At 50.4% G+C, this 19793-nt stretch overlaps 1 protein-coding gene across 1 annotated transcript in view; it reads left to right on the top strand.

The window, feature by feature from the left end:
• Positions 1–19793, top strand: part of LOC122258850 (serine/threonine-protein kinase PLK1) — a 191510-nt gene that overhangs the window by 151917 nt on the left and 19800 nt on the right. The window contains exon 3 of the mRNA XM_043025102.2: positions 19373–19489. Within this exon, the coding sequence (XP_042881036.1) occupies positions 19373–19489 (117 nt within the window). The remainder of the gene's footprint in view (positions 1–19372; positions 19490–19793) is intronic.

Below are 19793 nucleotides of genomic sequence, written 5' to 3'. Positions count from 1 at the left end.
CTGGAAATGGTCATTTATCATGTCCCACAGTCTCCTTCCCCTCTTCTCTTCCTCCTCCTCCTACCCTCCCCTCTCCCTCCTTCTCCTCTTTCTCTCCCTTCACCTTCCCCTTCCCTTCCTCCTCCTGTTCCTCCTCCTCCTCCTCCTCCTCCTCCTCCTCCTCTCCTCTCCTCTCCCTCCTCCTCCTCCTCTTTATACCCCGCCCCCCTACCCCCTTCTCCCCTCGGTTCTGTCACCCTGCCTTGCGCTTCTGCAACACCGGTCTCGCTGTCCCGACTTCTCCTCCTCCTCCTCCTCCTCCTCCTCCTCCTCCTCCTCCTCCTCCTCCCCCTCCTCCCCCTCCTCCCCCTCCTCCCCTTCGCCGCCCCTCGGTTATCTCTGGGCCGTACTTAAGTGGAGTTAGGGTTTGCGGATGAAGAGGGCCCTTAGGTGTGGACGGGGACCTAATTGTGTTGATATGGGCGAGAGGGGGGGGGGGAGAGGGGTCATAACAGTTTCGTGAAGCAAGGATAAGAGTGGCTTTCTGGGGTGCTTTGGGTATATGCGATTATGAATGATAATTCATGAAGTGCTTTGTATGGAATGTTCAGACGGTCATGCAGCCTGTAATTCCAAGAGAAAGAAGAAGAAGGAGGAGGAGAGGAGAGGAGAGGAGAGGAGAGGAGAGGAGGGGGAGGAGGAGGAGGAGGAGGAGGTGGAGGAGCTAGAGCCGATAAAGGAGAGTGGGGGGGTTGAGGGGAGTAGGAGGAGGAGTAGGAGTGGGAGTGAGAGTGGGAGTGCGATAAGGAAACCGCAGCAATTCGCGTAATCTGGCAAGTGGGGTTTCCTCTGTGTATCCTTCCAGTTGGAGCGAAGGCCTTATCAGTGCTTCCAGGGGCGCGGCGAGGCGAGCTGGGAGCGCCAAGGAGCCGCCGCTATCTCCCGCGAGGCCCTGCCATGATAATTCGGCGTCGCGCTCAAGTTATAGTGTTGATAACAATGATAACATCCTGTGCGCGCTTTTGTGCAGGGATGGCAGGGGGCGGAGGGGGAGGGGGGCGAGGACTGTTGACGGTGGACAACTACGAAAGGATAAACAGCAAGTGAGAAGAGCAGAAAAGAGGGAAGTGTAAATATGTGTGTGTGTGTGTGTTTGTGTGTCTGTATGTATGTGCATGTATGTATGTATATGTATGTGCATATAATGACACGTACGTGACAAACAAAAAGGAGAAAAAAATGTAGAATCGCTGATATATAAAAGTTGCACGCCAGGAAGATAAACTGTAAAAGACGAGAAAAATCGAGAAAAATCGAGAAAAATTAAGCGTGGGAAAAAGGGCCTGGTCGTTGATGTAACTCTGGTCTCCCTCCCGAAAGTGTAAATTATTTTGACATTTTTGCACGGGTTCGAGGGAAAGCCATGCGCGACAACTGAGCCAATAATGTTTCATGGCGGGAATAACAGAGGGGGAGAAAGGGGTTTGGCGAGGGGAGATAACCAATAATGGAAGCGAGGGTGAGGAGTGACGGGAATTTATGCCTTGGCAGACTGGTGGCAGACAGCGAAGGGAAGAGGGAGGGAGGGAGGGAGGGGGGATGAAGGAGAGAGGGGAGCGGAGGAGATGGAAGAGGAAGGCAGGGCGAAAGAATGGGGAGGGAGAGGGGGGGAGGGAGTGAAAGTAAAGTAAGGATCGAAAAATGTCGAGAAAAGGAATCGAAGCATCAGATGAAATCGCTCGCAACTTTTTTTTCCGTCTGCCAATGTGCCGGTGAGGGATGAGAGAGGAGCAGAGGCGCGGGCGGTGGCAAGAGCGGGAACTCCGCCACCCACCGACATAAAATTGGGTACGGAGAGGGGAAAGGGTTAAATGGACACTAAAAAAAAAGAGTTTGGCGATGGATCGCGAAAGCTTGAGCAGGAACAGCAGCTGGCTGGCCTGTCTGCGTCCCTCGGCACACAAGTCCTGTAGGTGGCTAGCCTACTGCACCTGTACAGTCTTCCCGGAGCCGAGGGAAGGGCACGGGATCCCCCCGGAGCGCCATCTGTCAATGCGAGTGTTGGAGGGGGCGGCGGGGGGGGGGGATATCAAGACTCACGGGCGATTTACTCAAGTAAGTTCCCGCGGCGCTCACTGCCACTCCTGGAGATAGGTCGCTGCTGCGCGAGGCTCTTCTAGAAGGGAAGAAGGGCTTTTCGTGAAGTGTACGGTGGCTCAAGATGCTGCGAACCCGCATTAAGACGCGAAAGAAGGGAATTAGAAAAAGAAAGGAAAAAGGGGAAAAGAAAAAATAAATTATATATCATTGGAAAAACGCTGAAGGTGGATGAGAATTAAATAGGATGAGAAATAGAAGAACGTAAGAGAGAGATGGCGACAAGTCAGAAAAGAGGAGGAAAAGAAAGAATAAAAAAACGGAAGACGGGAGATGGGCGTGCCTGGGGGCTGGGAATGAACGCCAGGCCTTTAAACGAGGGACGAAAGTGAAACAGCTGTTTGCGGCCGAGTCTAAATGAGCTGTCACGATCGTAATTATTCACTGCGAGGGGTTCATCCATCCCGGCGGGGGCCTCCTGACGTGCGGCATCCGTGCGTGCGGGAGTCCATCTGTGCCTGCTTGAGCTCGGTTCCTGTAAATCCGATCAAGCTAATAAAGAAGGGAGGGGGGGGGGGCATGGCAACCGACCAGCTGGTGCAAGAGACCGTGACCGGACTGCTGTCACTCGTGCGCAACCCGTAACGCACGCAAACTGCTAGCGTGGTTGGAGGGGCTTCGGAGCTTCGTAGTGTACCTGCGCTCGAGCGGCTTCGGAAAGGAAAGTTATTCGCACAAACAATTTGCAGGAGAGTTAGTGCAGGCTATTCGGAGACTCTAGTTTTCCTTTGTTTTTTTTTTAGGCTGTTCTATCTCCCTCCTTTCTTCTCCCTTCTCCACTTTTCGTCGCAGATTCTCTCTCCTCCTGTTTACCCCTCACCTTTTCTCCATGCCCCTTTCTTCCTCCCCTGTCGTGGATACGTGCATGTTCATGTGTGTACGTGTGTGTAAATGTTTGCCTGTTGTGTTTATACAATTGTAATTGTATCTGGTTGTAGGGGGGTAGCCGGCTGTATTGGGGGTGGGGTGGGGGGGGGATTCTTGAAGATGGTACGACGCTTACAAATGACTTATTCTGCTTGCTAATGAGTTTTTGGCCTCCCTCGCTCTCTATCTTTGGGGGGATGGGGGGAGGGGGTAGGCTGCCCCGACTGGCGGCGAGGTACACGGGTGGAACAGCGAGTCGTTATGAGCATTGTTTTATTTCAGTTTGATTTAATTCGGAATGACTTATGAGTCTGATTAGCTATTTTTTGTGATTGTTAAATGTGATGTCGGTCATATGGGTGCAATAGTAATTAGTATCACATACCAGAAATATTTCCATAAATGCATGTGCTTGCATGTAGGAACATTACCTCCGGCAAAGCGCATTGTGTCTCACCCACCGTTCCCCTTCCCTTCTCCCCTCGATTACCCCTCTTGGAAAAGATCAAAGGGCCGTTGTTTTACCAGAAGTCGGGGTTATGGGCCGTTAACATAGCTTTGTATTATAACGCAGCCTCTTTAAAGTCTTATAGTCGACTAATGGTTGTCATTTTCCCCCGCAGGTACGTGTTTTTGGTCTGCTACATTGGAGCCATACAGACGCCGTTTCCGACACGTAAGTAACTTGATAATAGTGTGTGCGTGTTTGTGCGTGTGTGGCGGTGTGTCTGTGCGCGCACGCGTGCTTGGACATGTGCGTGTTTTTAATTTACGTGGACACGGTTTTTAACGACATCGGGGGTCAACTCGCCATTCTTATGTGACTTGTCAACTTGTTGATGATGCAGACTTTTTTCTACATCTTTTCAATGCCACTTGTTGCTTCATGTAATTACATTTGACGGTGAGGAGACAGGCGATGTGCACGAGCCGATCGTGCTTCTGATTCTGAGGTGGTGATCGCGCGGCTGACCAGACCCTGATGAGTGTCCCGCTGCAACTTGCTTAATTCCCATCCCAAATGTTCAAATACGATTACTTGACTGAAATTCTGCTTCCGACTTTTAGTGTTAAGCTATATAGAGAGATTTCCAAGCACAGCGTAATTGAAAACTCATCGACGGGCCGCAGGGGGAGGGGGGGGGGGTCGTGTGAACGCGTCGATGCCTCAGCGTGGTTGAGAACAGGCCGGGCCGTGGGACGGACTCCTTGACAGCGAGGGCGTCCGATGAAGGTTTCCAGGCGTGGCTGTGAAATGTGAGTTTACGAACATAAATGTGTTAGTCATGGCGAGGGTTCGTCATCATGCACGATCATGGTGCTTAGAACGTGTTGGAATTGACTAATAATATTTCGGTTACCTGCCTTATAGCCCCCTTTTCAGTGGAATCGCGGAGTGCTTTGTAAAAGCCTTTGTCCGACACCCGGAAGCCAAATAGAAATCTCGTTATTTTGACACATTTGAATTTTGTTTGTTTACCTTGTACGCACACACAAATCATCAGGAACCATAAAAATGCGAAAGGAAATAAATGTGCGAAGTTGTCATTAGTCCGAGGCTGATATCTTCGATTTGATAAAAGAGGATCGAAATGCGGGCTGCGTGCTCTCGAATCTAGCGTAGCCATTTCGAGTAAAGGGCACGACTGTATAGCTTCGGCGGGAAACGAAAGGGGGACCAGAGGAGCAGAAAAGGAAGAGAGCCGCTGAGTACACCAACAAAGACTTTTCGCCATTAGGAAGAGATGAGCTCAGACGCTTAGGCCTTCCGTGTCGGAATGGCCGGCGGCGGCGGCGGCGGCAGTTGTCGCCATACCAGCAAATGGGCGTTGACACTCCGTCAGCAGCCTCGTCTCCACCGCTTAGCGACGTCGTTACCGCCGGGGAACGACCTCGACGTGACTCAAACGGACCACTGCTCTCGACAGGGGCAGGCTCGGCAGGGGAGGGGGGGGGGGGGAGAGGGTGCTGCTGAAATGAGCGACAGATTCCTGAAGGCCAAACAAATGTCGCATTTGGTGTGTGTTTCGCACGGGGGGGGGGGGGGGGGGGGGGGGGGGGGGGGGGGGGGGGGGGGGGGGGGGGGGGGGGGGGGGGGGGGGGGGGGGGGGGGGGGGCCTGTTGAACACGTGTCGGGGAGGATTCGTGCGGCGGTAATGGGGCGTTATACTCGAGCTCCGGGAACCCATGAAAAATAATTTTCTTTTTTTTCCTTTTATATATTCTTTCTCTTATTTGAAGATGATATATTCGTACATTACTTTACAAAAAGAAATTTCACATCGTGTTTAGGTTAATGTGCCTTGTGGTACTTCGTTTTAGCTAAGGGAGTTGTAGAAGGCAGCTCAGTGAGAGTTGTGGCTCCCCCCTTCCCCCCTCCCCCCACCACTTCAACCGATAGACAGAAAAAAATAAATCGCTGAAGAAACAAGAGGCAGTTCTTCTTCCCTCGCGGAACCCCATCACACCACCTCACCTTAACGACGGGAGAGAATTCCTCATACTTGGAAAAACTAATGCAGCCAGACATACTAGCTCCTGCCCCGGCGCTAGTTTCAGAACCAGCGTCAGTGCTAGCTTCGGTAGCGGTGTCAGCACCAGCCGCAAAACCGGCCTCAGTATCTGCTTCAACATCAGCACTCATTGCAGTACCGGACTCAGCACTCGCTTCGGCGCGTGCTTCAGTATCATCGTCAGCAGTTTCACAGCCAGCACCAGCCCCTACTCCACAGGAAAGTAGGACCTGCTGCAAATGTTACTACAGAAGTATTTTTCGCACTACTCACTTAGTGGTCCGAATTTAGTTTTTTACGTCACCCTCATTTTACGTGTTTGTGTGACCTGGTTGTGCTTCACAGGTGTGGGTACAAATGCTGGCGCAGGTGTTTGTGTAGACAGGTCGTTGGGAACCACCGCTGTGTCCCAAAGGGGGGAAATGAGGTCAGTGGAACTGTTGGTCATGCAAGACCTTCTTCTCCGCCAGCTGGTGATCTGCGGTGCCGACAGTTCACGCGCAATGGAGTGAGAATATCCGGCCAGTGTGGCAGGCGTGCGGGTTGCGCGTACGGGTCTTGACTTCATTTTAACTCTTTTTGTTCTGCTTCTTCTGTTTAGGTTTGACATGTTTCATTCGCTTTTGTGTGTTTCTGTATATGTATACATCTGCACACATTTCCTGTGAGATTTGTGTGAGATTATATGAAATGTATTTGTTGTCCATACAAATATCCACTTTCATTGTGGGGTTTACTTCTCCGTTTGCTTCTTAGTTTGTTTCGTGTGTGCCTATGGCCATGTGAGTGCGCTCAAGTGGCTCCTCTTGTGCGAATCCTTAGCAGGAAGGTCAACCTTATTAGTCTCACGGCCAGAGTCAAGGGTTAGAAAAGCAGCGAAGTTTCAAGGTCAGACGGTCCGTGTTAGATGTATGGTTGACGTATGGTTATTTCACTAAATATACCACTCGGTGTCGTTTTTGCTTTTATGTAGGATATGTGTTTGAATGAATAGAGGTCAAATAGATGTGATAAACAGTGGGAGTAAGGGTAGAGGGGGCAGGAAGTATCGTCCACTTAGCTTTCACTACAAGAATCACTCCCTGTTTATATATCGTTAACCTTCCTCCGCCTTCGCCAGTTTACAAGCTATAGATCTTTCTTATTTTTCCCCCCACATTTAAATTTCAATTTTCGTTTTCCAGCTCTCTTCTCCATCTCTTTATTCCTCTAATATTCTTCATTCGTGAATCGTAAATGAGATGATGTGCTATCATGTTTGTCAATGAGGAGGCAATTAGTATAGATGTTTGCAATGGAGGGGTTGGACTGGAAGCCTTGTCAAATGTTACTGGGGTCTGCAACACTCGCTTTGTTTGCCTTCCCTTACATTTGTTACCGTTGGCTGCTGTTTTTGGGTTTGCTCGAAAACGAAAGAAACCTATATGTGCAAGCATGGCTTCTAAAGGATTTTTTTTCCTCTCCCCTTTATCGTTGGTCCAGGAGTGTTTTATTTGCTCGTCTGCTTGAACCCCGTTTCACACTCGCTTTCTCCTCTCTCCCTTTCTCCTCTCTCCCTTTGTATTCGTCTGCGCTGAGCGTCTACCTGTAGCATCCGACCCTTAGCTGCACCCACTCTTGCCCCCATTACGGTACTGAGCGTCAAGTACTTGTTCCCAGACGCTCTTGTGGCACTAGAGGGCCCACGGACTCCAAGCACCTGCCACTCGTGTCCGGGGCCAGGATAAACCGTGGTTGGTGCTGCCGGCTTCCCCCCTTCCTTCCGTCTTTCGTTTCTTCCTTTTCTTCCTCTTCTCTTTATTCTTCCTTTCTGTACCACTCTCTCTCTTCGCCCTTCCCTCCTCTCACCTCTGTTCCGCCTTGACTTTGCTCTCTCCTTCGTCCCGCCTGTCTTACAGTCTCGTTTTATTCTTTCACGTTTGCCACCATGTCAGAATTTATGTATAATGACCTGGAACTGTATGCTTGTCTGTCTCTACAGTTACCTCTATAGTTATACGCAGTCGCATGGGAATATGCAGTCATTAATTAAGAGCTAAAATCCAGCACATAACTGGAGTGTGATCGATGCATTTGAATTGGTCAGAGATCACGGCAGGCGGGGAAGGCAGGGCGCCATTCGTGGTCTGGTTTGGAATTAATGTACAATGTATTTTCAGCATAACATAATTTGATTAGTTTATTTCATCTCATACAGGTTATGCTGCAGAAAAATGTGTCAAGATTAAATAATTTAAAAAATAATGCGAAAGAAACCTGGGCCTTGCTGCACATATAGTATGGCTCTATCGTCCCTCACATCACTTCCCTTTCCTTTACTCTCTCCCTGCCCCTCCCTTCCTCGTACTCTTCCCCCTTCCGTGCCATCTCCATTCCTCCCACATTCCTCCCTTTCTCTCCCCCTCCTCTCTTTCTTTCCCCCTCCCTTTCTTTCTCCCCCTCCTCCCTTTCTCTTCCCCCCCTCCCTTTGTCTTCCTCTCATCCCTTTCTCTTCCCCTCATCCCTTTCTCTTCCCCTCCTCCCTTTCTCTTCATCTCCTCCCTTTCTCTTCATCTCCTCCCTTTCTCTTCATCTCCTCCCTTTCTCTTCCCCTTCTCCCTTTCTATTCTCCTCCTCTCATCATCCCCTCCTTCCCATCCCCCCCTTCCTCTCCTCTCCCCTTCCTCAGATCCTCTCCTTCTTCCTCAGATCCTCTCCTTCCTCAGATCCTCTCCTTCTTCCTCAGATCCTCTCCTTCTTCCTCAGATCCTCTCCTTCTTCTCTCATCCTGCCCTTCTTCTCTCATCCTCCTCTTCTTCCTCCTCTTCTTCCATTTTCTTCCTCTCACTCTCCCTCCTTCCTTTATCTCTCCACCCCGCTGCTTCCGCCTGGCCTGTTGTGCCCTGCTCTTTGGCATCTCAGCTGGCCAGCCCCTTCGGCCAGCCCCCTTCGGCCAGCCCCTTCGGCGGATCTCTTGGCCGGCGAGCGCTCTGTCGGCAGGTGTGACAGCCACTTGCGGCTCGCGGGGTTCGTTGTGTAGTTGTTTGTCAAGCCTTTGTTGTTGTCCTGATGTTGGGTCGCGGCGGTGAAGGGCTGTTGGTCCAGCCTCTTTGTTTCGTGTTTGTTTCTCGAGGCTGCTTTACTTGTTTTGGCCGGTTTTGTAGTTAGGATTTCGGTCGTCCCTCTGTTCATTGTGGGTACACCTTCATACGAGATATTTATATGTGCGTTTCTGGAAAAAAACGACTGTTGTTATCTGTGAATGCAATGCATGGCGCTGACAACCTTGCGGGTAGTTCCGCTAGAGGGCACATGAGTCTTCCTGTGGCAGTGAACTCGCCCTCGGCGGGTTGGGCGGACACCCTGGCGTCACCACTCTCACCTCTACGCCTGAGTCATAGTTGCGTGTCTGCCCGTCTGAACAGAGACGCCCCGATGGCCGGCCCACGTGCGTGCCTGTGGCGTGCGTGCGTGCGTGCATGCGGGCCTGCGTGCGTGCTCGTGGTGGCACATCCCTGGGGCATGCATCCCTTTGCTACCTCGTCCCGCTGCCTCGGACCTCGAACCAATTCCTCGTTGCCTTATTTTCAGTCTTTTAACTCTCGTTCGTTTTCTTTATGCTGATGATAATAACACGTCGGGCATGTCGTGCTCATGTAATTAATGTGGCGCTGGCGAATATCCATGGCGCTTGCGTGTCGGCAACACTGTCTGCTTTATTAGTTTTAGGTTGGGAGAGGGAGGCCGCCCGGTGAGCGTGTGGGGAGAGGGGGGGGGAGGGGGGAGAGGTAAGTTAGGTTCCTTGTTGGTGCCGGGGGGGGGGGGGCGCTTGCGAATTGGAGTCTGTCTGCTTGGAGTTGACAGTGAGCATTGCACAGCGGACCCTTTCTCGGAACTGAGAATGATCGCGCGTTGGGTCGGAGCCTTCTGTGCGGCGGTGACAGGCATTTGGGGAATCTTGGGGATTTTTTTATATTAGTTTTTATTTTATTATTATTTTATTATTATGATTTTTTTTATTTATTTATTTTTTTTTTTTTGGGGGGGGGGGACTTCCAAGTGGCGTCTCTCAGTTATTCTCCCTCATGCTTACTCTATTTTTCCTTCACCTCTTAGGGGGAGGGGGGCTCTGGGGCTCGGCTTGCCTTATTTGCTGCTTCTTTCTCCATCCCCGCTTTTTTTTTCTTCCTATATTATCGAGACACCTTCGCGGACATTGTACATTCCTGTGCAAATCTAGCCTTTCTAGTGAATTGTCTGCACATATAACTGCCGAGAGAGAGAGAGAGAGATGGGGGGAGAGACAGAGGCCGAGAGAGAGAGAGATGGGGGGGAGAGACGGAGGCAGAGAAAGAGAGAGAGAGATGGGGGGGGGGGCAGACTGAGAGAGACAGACAGACAGACGGACATAGGAGGAGAGAGAGAGAGATATGGGAGGAGAGAAAGAGAGAGAGAGAGAGAGAGAGAGAGAGAGAGAGAGAGAGAGAGAGAGAGAGAGAGAGAGAGAGAGAGAGAGATGGGGGGGGGGGGGGAGAGAGAAAGGCAGAGGGAGAGAGAGACCGACAGAAAAGAGAAGAGAGCACCTCCCTAAGTGTCACCGATCTCAAGCCTTTGTTCAAGTACAATCCAGGATGAGAATGGCGCAAGGGTGTTCCCTGGGCGTGCGAGAGTGCATCGTGCATCGTTTGGGCAAGTGTGGGCGGGGTGTGGGTGTAGGACCAGCGAGAGGGTCGTGGTTACAGGTGGTTATAGCGGCCAGCCCGTCACTTTACACCATCAGCTCGGTCTGCATACTGGACGTATTTGGAAGTGGGCGGGGCGGCGCTACGCCCCTACCTGTCCTGGCTTGGAGGCGAGAGGCACGGCTTAGGGAACGGAGAGATGTAGGGGCAGAGATTGAGGCAGGGGAAGGGGAAGGGGAAGGGGAGAGGGGAAAAGGGGATGTAGACAGAGCACGCGGAACATCAGCCTAAGAAGGAAGGGGTGCGCGGTAAATGGGTAGGTGAAGGATTAGGAGGTGAAGTAGGGGAAGGGGAAAAGGAAAGGAGGGGAAGAGGAAAGGGACGGTGGAGGAAGGAGCAGGTGACAGAACAACTTCCGATTCTATCATTTTTTTTCTTTTGATTCCTCTTCTCTGTTTTCCTCGTCTTGCCACTTCCATATCTCTCTTCTTTGGTTTCATCCGCGTGTGCCTTTTATTTCTCCTTGTCCTTGTTTCTCCCTCTTTATCTTAACACCTTCTTCTGTAGCTTATTTCCTTGTCTTTTTATTCTTCCTACACATGTTGCTGCCGTCTTCCCTTTTTCTTGCGTTATCTTAACTGGTCTTGCTATTTTACTGTTATTATTATCGTCTCAGTTATTTGTGTTGCTATCACTGGTGTTACTGTGAAGTCCACGATTGGGCCTCCCTGTGCCTCCCGCCTTCCCCTCTCGCTGGCTGTTTCCGCCATCGCGCCCCCCTTCTGTCTCCTCCTGCTCACCTCCTGTTCTCCTCCTGTTCTCCTCCTGTTCTCCTCCTGTTCTCCTCCTGTTTTCCAGCTCTCCTCCTGCTCTCCTCCTGCTCTCCTCCTCTCCTCTTGTTCTCCTCGGCGCTTGCCTCACGTTTGAGGCGACCGACCCGCCACTGGATTGGAAGGAGGCGGCCTGCGGATTGATAAGGATATTAATTGGCACTTTTATTTACCTCTCTACCTGTCCACCTTTCCGCACCCCCCCCCCTCTGTCTCTGTAGTGATCCCCGGCACAGCAAGGAAAGGGGAGAGGACTGGAGATGGAAATGACGGCCTTAATTAGTAATTAAGGCAATTTCACTGCCATCACGGGATGTGCGTAAGGTGGTGGTTGTTGTTGTTGTTGTTGTTGTTGAAAAACGGAAAGATGAATAATAACTAACATAACTAAGGTACGAAGGGCGGCACGGACTAACGTCTATTTGTGGCTATTACGTCACTCATGATTTATGTGGAAAAACACTCTACTGCTCTCACTCCCCCTCTCCCTCTCTCTCCCTCTCTCTCCCCCTCTCTCCCCCTCTCTCCCTCTCTCTCTCTCTCTCTCTCTCTCCCTCTCTCCCTCTCTCCCTCCTCCCCCCCCCTCTCTCCCTCCTCCCCCCCCCCCTCTCTCTCTATCTATCTATCTATCTCTCTTCCTCTCCCCTTCTCTCCCTCTCCCGCCGGGGGGGAAGAGCTTCCTCTCCCCCTCTCTCCCTCCCTCTCTCTCTCTCCCTCTCCCTCTCTCTCTCTCCCTCCCTCCCTCTCCCTCTCCCTCTCCCTCTCCCTCTCCCTCTCCCTCCCTCCCTCCCTCCCCTTCTCCCTTCCTCTATCTCTGTTTCTCTCTCATCTCTTCGAGCGTCTGCTAAAGTAATTTGAATGTGGCAGGTGAGCGCGGCCTAAGAGATTGTGCTGCCTGATAAACGTGGAGTGGAAAGCTAAGGTTTGGTTATGCATATCAATTCCTTCGTTTACCAAGAGCCCCCTTATGCGACGCGGATCACTTCGGCGCGGTCTGCCTCTTTCCTCCGGAGGCTCCGTCTTCCACCAACTTCCGGTTTTGCGCTTCCCTTCCTTCAAATGTTCTTAGTGCCACTTTCTTTTGCCTCTTCTCGCTCGCTCTCTCTCCTCTCTCCTCTCTGCCTTTTCCCACTATCTATTTCGTCTGTCCCTTTTTTTGTCCAGTAGAGGCGAAGAAACATCTCTCTGGTCTATTTTCTGTGCTTTGTTTTATTTAGAAATTGTGTTTGCTTCCGGTGTAATCGCTGTATATAAATGAGAACGTCGACCGAGATGTGGTTAAGGGCCAGAACAGTTGCCACTCTTGAGTCTGGAGATGTGGCTGTGCGTTCCGCGGTCGTGGTAGATGGGTAGATAGGAGGAGGGAAAGAGAGAGGACGAGGCTGAGGACGGAGGAGAAGAGAGGAGAGGGGAAGAAGACGACAGAAGAGGTGAGGGAAAGAGAGATTGATGGGTATAGACAGAGAGAAATGGAGAGAAAGGGGGACGGAGAGGGAGAGGGAGAGGGAGAGGGAAAGGGCAAGGGCGAAAGAGAAAAAGAAAAAAGGAGAGGAAGAGACAGATGCCCAATGCCATTGTATTGATTATTACGAGCAGAGCCATTAAGTTATCTGGGACAAGTGTGCTTGCTGGTCGTTGATCGCTTCGAGGAGAGGAAAATTCGAGGGGACTCGAGGTCGTGTGTCGCGCGGCCCAAGCCTCTGGAAATGCGAGAGGCTACGGGCGTATCCAGCTCCCGCTTGCAGGGCGGGGGTGGAGGGCCGATTTGAGAGAGAAGCGAGGGAGGGAACGAACGGACGAGGGACAAAGAGGGATGTAGAGGAGGAGGAAGGGAGAAAGGGAAACGTCGGTAGATAAGGAGGGACCTGGAAGTATAAAGAAAAGAGAGAGAGAGAGAGAGAGAGAGAGAGAGAGAGAGAGAGAGAGAGAGAGAGAGAGAGAGAGAGAGAGAGAGAGAGAGAGAGAGAGAGAGAGCAGAGATGCGAGAAGAGAGATAGAAGATGAGAGTTTGAGGGAGAGAGAGAGAGAGAGAGAGAGAGAGAGAGAGAGAGAGAGAGAGAGAGAGAGAGAGGTGATAAAGAAAAAGTAATTCCGGTGAAAGTGAACTGGGACCTTTAGATGGGGATGACGTGCCGCATTGAATCATGACACAGATGTTACATGACACTGTCATCGCAGGTGAACCAACACATGCGATTCCTATTTCAGGAGGAAATTGTACTAAAGAGTATTTTGTGGAAATATGATTTATCTTTTAAAATATATTTTTCTCGTGAAAGTAAGACAAAGGAAAGGAAAAAAATAAACCTTGAATGCTCGCTTAGAAAGCTCCATAAATCCTCGGCTTGAGATAAATTATACAGTTATGTAAATCTCGTGGCATTGCAGGGTGAGCAGAGGGAACGGACACACGCGCGCAGTTAGGGAACAGAAGAGGAAGAGGAAGGGAAAGGGAGGGAAAGGGAAGGAAAGAGGAAGGGAAAGGGAGGGAAAGAAGAAGAGGAAGGGAAATGGAAGGGAAAGGGAGGGAAAGAGGAAGGGAAATGGAGGGAAAGAGGAAGGGAAATGGAGGGAAAGAGGAAGGGAAAGGGAGGGAAAGAAGAAGAGGAAGGGAAATGGAGGGAAAGAAGAAGAGGAAGGGAAATGGAGGGAAAGAAGAAGAGGAAGGGAAATGGAGGGAAAGAAGAAGAGGAAGGGAAATGGAGGGAAAGAGGAAGGGAAATGGAGGGAAAGAGGAAGGGAAATGGAGAGAAAGAGGAAGGGAAAGGGAGGGAAAGAGGAAGGGAAAGGGAGGGAACGAGGAAGGAAAAGGGAGGGAACGAGGAAGGGAAAGGGAGGGAACGAGGAAGGGAAAGGGAGGGAACGAGGAAGGGAAAGGGGGGAAAGAGGAAGGGAAAGGGGGGGAAAGAGGAAGGGAAAGGGAGGGAAAGAGGAAGGGAAAGGGAGGGAAAGAAGAAGAGGAAGAGGGACAGAAGGAAAGACGAAGAGGGACAGAGAGAAAGTGGTAGAGGGAGGAAGAAAAAACAGAGGGAGGGAAACGGAGAGAGAGAGAGAGAGAAATCAAGAAAAGGAGGTAGAAACAGACACAGATAGGGGAGGAGAGTAGCGACTTTTTGACCAAGTTTATCGAGACGAGCGGCTACGGGAGAGACAGGGAGAGACTTTTGACTTTGACGAGTTTACTGAGACAAGTGATTACATACATCTCAAAAGGATAAGGTAAGAGAGAGACGCAGGGACAGAGGCGAGTCCCTTCATGGGCTTGTTGTTGTTGCGAATCACACCGAATTCCCCATTCATTCAACTGCGGTTATGCGGTCGTGATAGCAGCACGGACGACGGGCTGATAGTAATTGTGCTGGAGAGGGATGCTGTGTGCGGGGCGGGATGGAGGACAATGGAAGGTTGGCTGGATGGTTATCAAAGGTAACACAATACCCACATTAAGAAGGGATAACCCCAGTCTTCCTGCACACCGCTTGCGCCTCCTTCTCCCTTCTCCCTCTCTCTCTCTCTCTCTCTCTCTCTCTCTCTCTCTCTCTCTCTCTCTCTCTCTCTCTCTCTCTCTCTCTCTCTCTCTCTCTCTCTCTCTCTCTCTCTCTCTCTCCCCGTCTCCCTCTCCCTCTCTTTCTCCTTACTTCTTACTCCTACTCCCATTACCACTCCCACTCCCTTTCCGCCATAGGGGAGAAAGAGGGAAGTGTGAGAGAGTGGGAAAGTTTTTTGTTTCATAGTCAACACCCTTTTTATGTTTTATTATATTCTCATTGCAATCACAATTATTAATTGATTTCAGCAGGCTACAGCTGTATAATGTTGAAGCAGATTATTTTGTATTGTGAACCCAAACTTGATACGTATGGAGGGAATTTCTCATGGGCTTCCCTTTTTGTCAGTCTCGGTTGTGCTTCGACCCCCCGTCAGGCCATCAGCCACTCGACCCCCCCCCCCCCTCCCTGCGCCCCTGTACCCTCAACCACCCATTCCCACACCCGCTCCCATTCCCGCCCTCACTGCCGCTCTCCCTCCTCCTCTCCCTCCCGCTCTCCCTTCTCCTTCCCCTCCCCTTCTCCCTTCCCCAACCCCCCTCCCCCAATACCACCCCCATTGTACTCCCTCATATATTTACATTCATCTACACGCGCGTTTGAGTGGTCCTTGTCTACCTTTTATCCATCACGGTGTCCAGTGGCTCTCTTACCCCTCCCCTCCCCCCTCCCCCTCCCCCTCCCCAGTGTGTTCAGTCTTGGTCAGCGTCAGACAGCCTTGTGTTCTTCCTGTACATCTCCTCTATTGGCGTCGATTCTCTTCTTGTCATGTATTATTTTTTCTTATATTCATTTTCATTTGTCGGCCTTTCGTTGCGGAATCACATAGATTATTGCTATGATGCTTTGGAGTGCGATTTATTTTAGATAGTTTATACGTATTGTCGTTCTTAATGTTAGTATTATTAATGATAGTTACATTGGTTGTTATCAACGTCATAGTTATCATTACTGCTTTATCATCGTCATAGTTATCATTACTGCTGTACTGATAGACTCGCTCGCGTTTCCCTTTAGCCGCATGAAAAGAACGAATATCTAAGCTTATGATTCGCTCGACACTGCGATGTCCTCCGGCGACGCTTATTTCGGCCAGTTTATGACGCTGGAGGAGGTATATGAGATTCCAATGGGCGCGAGTGACGGTCGTGCTGGATAGATACCACTGGTGAGGGACATGAGGCTGGCTGGTAGTATGAGGGGCGCGGTGAGGGTGAGAGGCTGGGTGTTGAGATTGGGGTGGTGTGGTTGTTTGGTATTTTGTTTCTACATTTTTGAGTACTGAGATGACTGCTTATTATCTTTCTTTGTTTCTCTAGGTCACGCTGATAGAAGTTATCTTCGTGTTAAAGCCAAGATTTGATTAGATTAAGGTAAAAGTAGTCTTGTAACTCTGTAGGCACACCTCGTGGCTTGTTCGTTTTGGCTTGGGGGCGGGGGTGCTATCAATTAGAACTGTAAGACCAAGCCAGCGTGTGGAGATCTAGGGATAGTATGGAGGATAATTATTTCAGAACTGGGTGTTCTCGTCGCACCGAGGATGCTGTGGACCTTTATATATGAGGATATCTTTTCTTTTTTTGTGTGCAAGTGTATTTTTGGTTACTCGGTTCCCGCTTATTCTCTCACATGGCGGAAATATTTTTTTTTATAGCCAAGGTACGAATTCGACTGGGTTTATAGGAGAAGCCGTCGCTTTCCTCTTGTTTGGCAGACTGTCGTAGTTAGTAAATGCCCTTTTTTATCTCTCTCGGTCACTCCTTTGCAAGAGGATAAACCGATATTTGCAACTGTTCATAGGGTTGCGAGTAAAGACGAGTGTCCCAGCGCCAAACGAGGCAGAGCCGTGACCCCCTTGCAGCCTCTTGATCGTGTATTCGCCGGACGACCTCATCCACAGGGCGCCACTTAGATGCAATTAGTTGTCATAACAAGTCGTTGGTATGAATGCTGAGTGCGAGATTCAAGATATCCAGGGGCCTTTGTTCGGGAGCGAGGGATGTCTTCTAGAACGACCTCGTCTTAATTATGCTAGTGCCAGGGGATTACTACTTGGGGGTGGGGGATGGGGGATGGGGGGATGCGAGAGTCCTGACGCTTCGCAAGTTCTGTGCGAAATTAATGTCGCTTGCTGAGGAATGATGCGTTATCTGGGGTGCAAGGCTCGTGCTGTGAGTAGGTGATGTATAGCTGCATGTTTGAGTAACGTCTTATAGCATGAAATATACATTGGGTTTAAAGCCAGTAGCGAAATGAGTCACGTGATGAATGTCATAAGTGCATGAAATAGCGCATAGGATAAATGCTGAAACAGTCAAATGAGAGAGGTTACAGGAAAGAGATTTGTGCGTAATACCTGGATCAAACTCCACTTCGTCTTCATACAAGATGGGCGAGAATATTAACAGGGAATTTTGTTAATAACACCGTAACATTTGTAAGACATCGTGATCTTCCGGATTTCCGTCAGTCACAGAAGCAGCCTCATGATGTTGATATTAATATTCGCGATTCAAAATGTAGCGCAAACAGATAATACATACCAAGTGTACCTTACTACATTAGACATATAAGTGCTTACGAAAAGGAAGCGTTGCGAAATAATTTATTTATCATCAAAAAGTCTTTGACCCCGGTGCTCTTATCCCTCGTCGCTCACGACACGCCCACATGATTCAACCAAAGATGGTCGTCTTTAGTTTTGTTCAGTAGGTGCCTCGCTTGGCAGAGGTCCCACCCCTACCGTTGACTCATCCACTCATCCAGTTCCCAGTGATTACAGACAATGCGTAGCTTATCACATATCCTACATGTATTCTATAGGCTATGATCCACGCCCCACCCTGGAAGAGCACGCTTAGCAAGAGGTATTCCTGCTAACTTTGACCGGTCCGGAAAGAAGCGCTCCCAGTGTAGGCGTCCCCGAGATATGTGCGACGCCTCGAAGGATACGCGAGTTCCCCCTGAGTGGCTGTGGGAACGCTGAGTCAGGCAGCGTCTGGGAGGGAGGGAGGAACGCCCCACTCTCGTTTTCTCTTGGGCCGACTCCCACTGGCTGGAATTCGCTTGGCTTACTTTTCCTTTCTTTGCCGTGTAGTTGTTCCGGGTCACGGGCCGAACCTCTGGCTGTGGAATGTTATAAAGTCAGTTTTTTTAATTTTTTTCTATTTTTTGTAACAGCAGTGTCGGTCATTTTCGTGGGGGTGGTGCTGGGGGGGGGGTCAAGGAGCGGCGATAAACCAAATCTGAAGCACCGACGAGACACCTAAGGAGGAGAGAGGACGCAGGAAGGGGTGTGCTTTCCCTTTACAGCTCCTCTTGCTTCTCCTTTTCTTTCTTATTCTTCTCCTCCTTCTTCACCTTCTCCTTCGTATTCTTCTCCTCCTTCTTCACCTTCTCCTTCGTATTCTTCTCCTCCTTCTTCACCTCCTCCTTCTTATTCTTCTCCTCCTTCTTCACCTCCTCCTCCTCCTCCTCCTCCTCCTCCTCCTCCTCCCTCTTCTCCTCCTCTTACTCATTCTCCTCCTCATGCTCCTCCTCCTTCCACCTCTTTCTCCTCCTCCCTCCCTCCCTCCCTCAATGTGCGGAATCCTAAGCGTGGGCTCGCTCTGCCCTTACGTGACGTGGGTTCGCCTCCCGGCAGCGCTAATTGTCCTCGTCCAGTTTGTGGGTTTCGACTTTCAATGAAGGGAGAAGTTAAAGCCTCTTGCAAGAGGGCGCAGCGGTGCTTGGCTTCCCCTGGTCTCCGGGCTTACTGCTGATTGTGTTAATCAAGTGCAGATGCCTACTAACTGACCTTGTATATGTGTGGATACATATGTGTATGTGTGTATGTGTATGTGCGTGTAGGAGTGGGCGGGATTATATCTATTTTAATGCGCGCACCTGTTGATAACCAAGGTATGAGTACCTTGTTGGCGACGGATATATTTTGAGCGCTATGACTCGTGCAGTGCAAGTCGCGAGCCGTTTCCGTGCAACGGGGCGGGGAATGGTGCGAAGTGCGCAGGTCTGGGTCGTTTGCCGTGGGCGCCAGTCGAAGGTACTCCGCCCAGAGCCGAGGTGGCACCTTCTCTTAGTGTGACCTCGCCCGCCACCCACGGCTTGCTTGAATGCTGCACACTGACAGGTGGTGGAGGGCTTCGTTGCACTTGTGTCCGTGGGCACGGAGTGAGGATGCAGCTCTTCTGCCCGTGAGGCCCGTATCACGAACAGCGAGTGAAGGAGTCTCTTATGCATGATGCTGGCAGATGCGTGTGTTCCCGACGAAAACGCCCATGTGCTTGCATTCTTCTGAGCGCTGTTGTGTGTTTGTCTTCATTCCGTAATGTGTAAGGAGTTGTTTTTACTGCTATTTTTTAGCGTAAGACTACGCATGTTAAAAGCTCACCCACGATCTATTTCTGGCGTGCGGCCTGGGTCTCGTGAGGAAGAAGAGGTAATTAAGTCCCGTCGTGTTTACGTTCGGTTGTGTAGGCTTCCGGCGGGAGAGAGAGTCTGCTCCGCGTTTGGCGGTGACGTGTTATGTAAAGTAGCAGCAGCGCGGCCTTACCAGCTGCCGTGACGTGACGTGACATGACAGCATAGGGTCACGTGCACGTGTTAGATGGAGTCGTTTCATGTTACCTTGAAGAGGGTTCTAGCCTCTATATGACGCATTGTATGGCTTACTTTTGCCCTTTATTATTAATGGTTCTGGCGTGTGATTTGCATTTGATTAGCGAAATGTACTCTCTGCTGCTGACCAAACTAATGCGTAGCAGATTCTTTTTGTCTAAGCCTTCCACTAACGTGTTTTTTGTTTTTCTTTTGAACAGATCGCCCGCGAGATCGAGGTCCATCGGCACCTGCGCCACCGGCACGTCGTCCGCTTTCATCACTACTTCGAGGACGATGCAAACGTGTACATCATCCTGGAGAATTGCGCTCGGAGGGTGAGTGTCATACTCTGGGAAGAGCCTGTAAACGGCCAAGTCTCGCCCTGCATCCATAGACTGCATGTCGTTTAGTGTGATGTTGTTCTTGTCCTTTCACACCCTCGCCGTTCCCATTTTTCGTTTCCATTAATGACTTCTCTGTGCGTTCCTCTCTGCTTTCCTTCCATTGGCCACCGCGCCTCTTCCTCTTAAATAACACCAAGGATTTAGTTACCGGTGATTGGCTAACATATTTCGCCGTTTCTAGCCAAGGTCAGACTGAGGAAGACCTAGGACAGACGCAAGGTAGTCAGATGCTTGG

The sequence above is a fragment of the Penaeus japonicus genome, unplaced genomic scaffold, assembly GCF_977035675.1.
Source record: "Penaeus japonicus unplaced genomic scaffold, GWHDUDI00000001_assembly GWHDUDI00000014, whole genome shotgun sequence".
In the NCBI taxonomy this organism is placed as follows: domain Eukaryota; kingdom Metazoa; phylum Arthropoda; class Malacostraca; order Decapoda; family Penaeidae; genus Penaeus; species Penaeus japonicus.
This window is presented reverse-complemented; position numbering and strand designations above follow the sequence as displayed.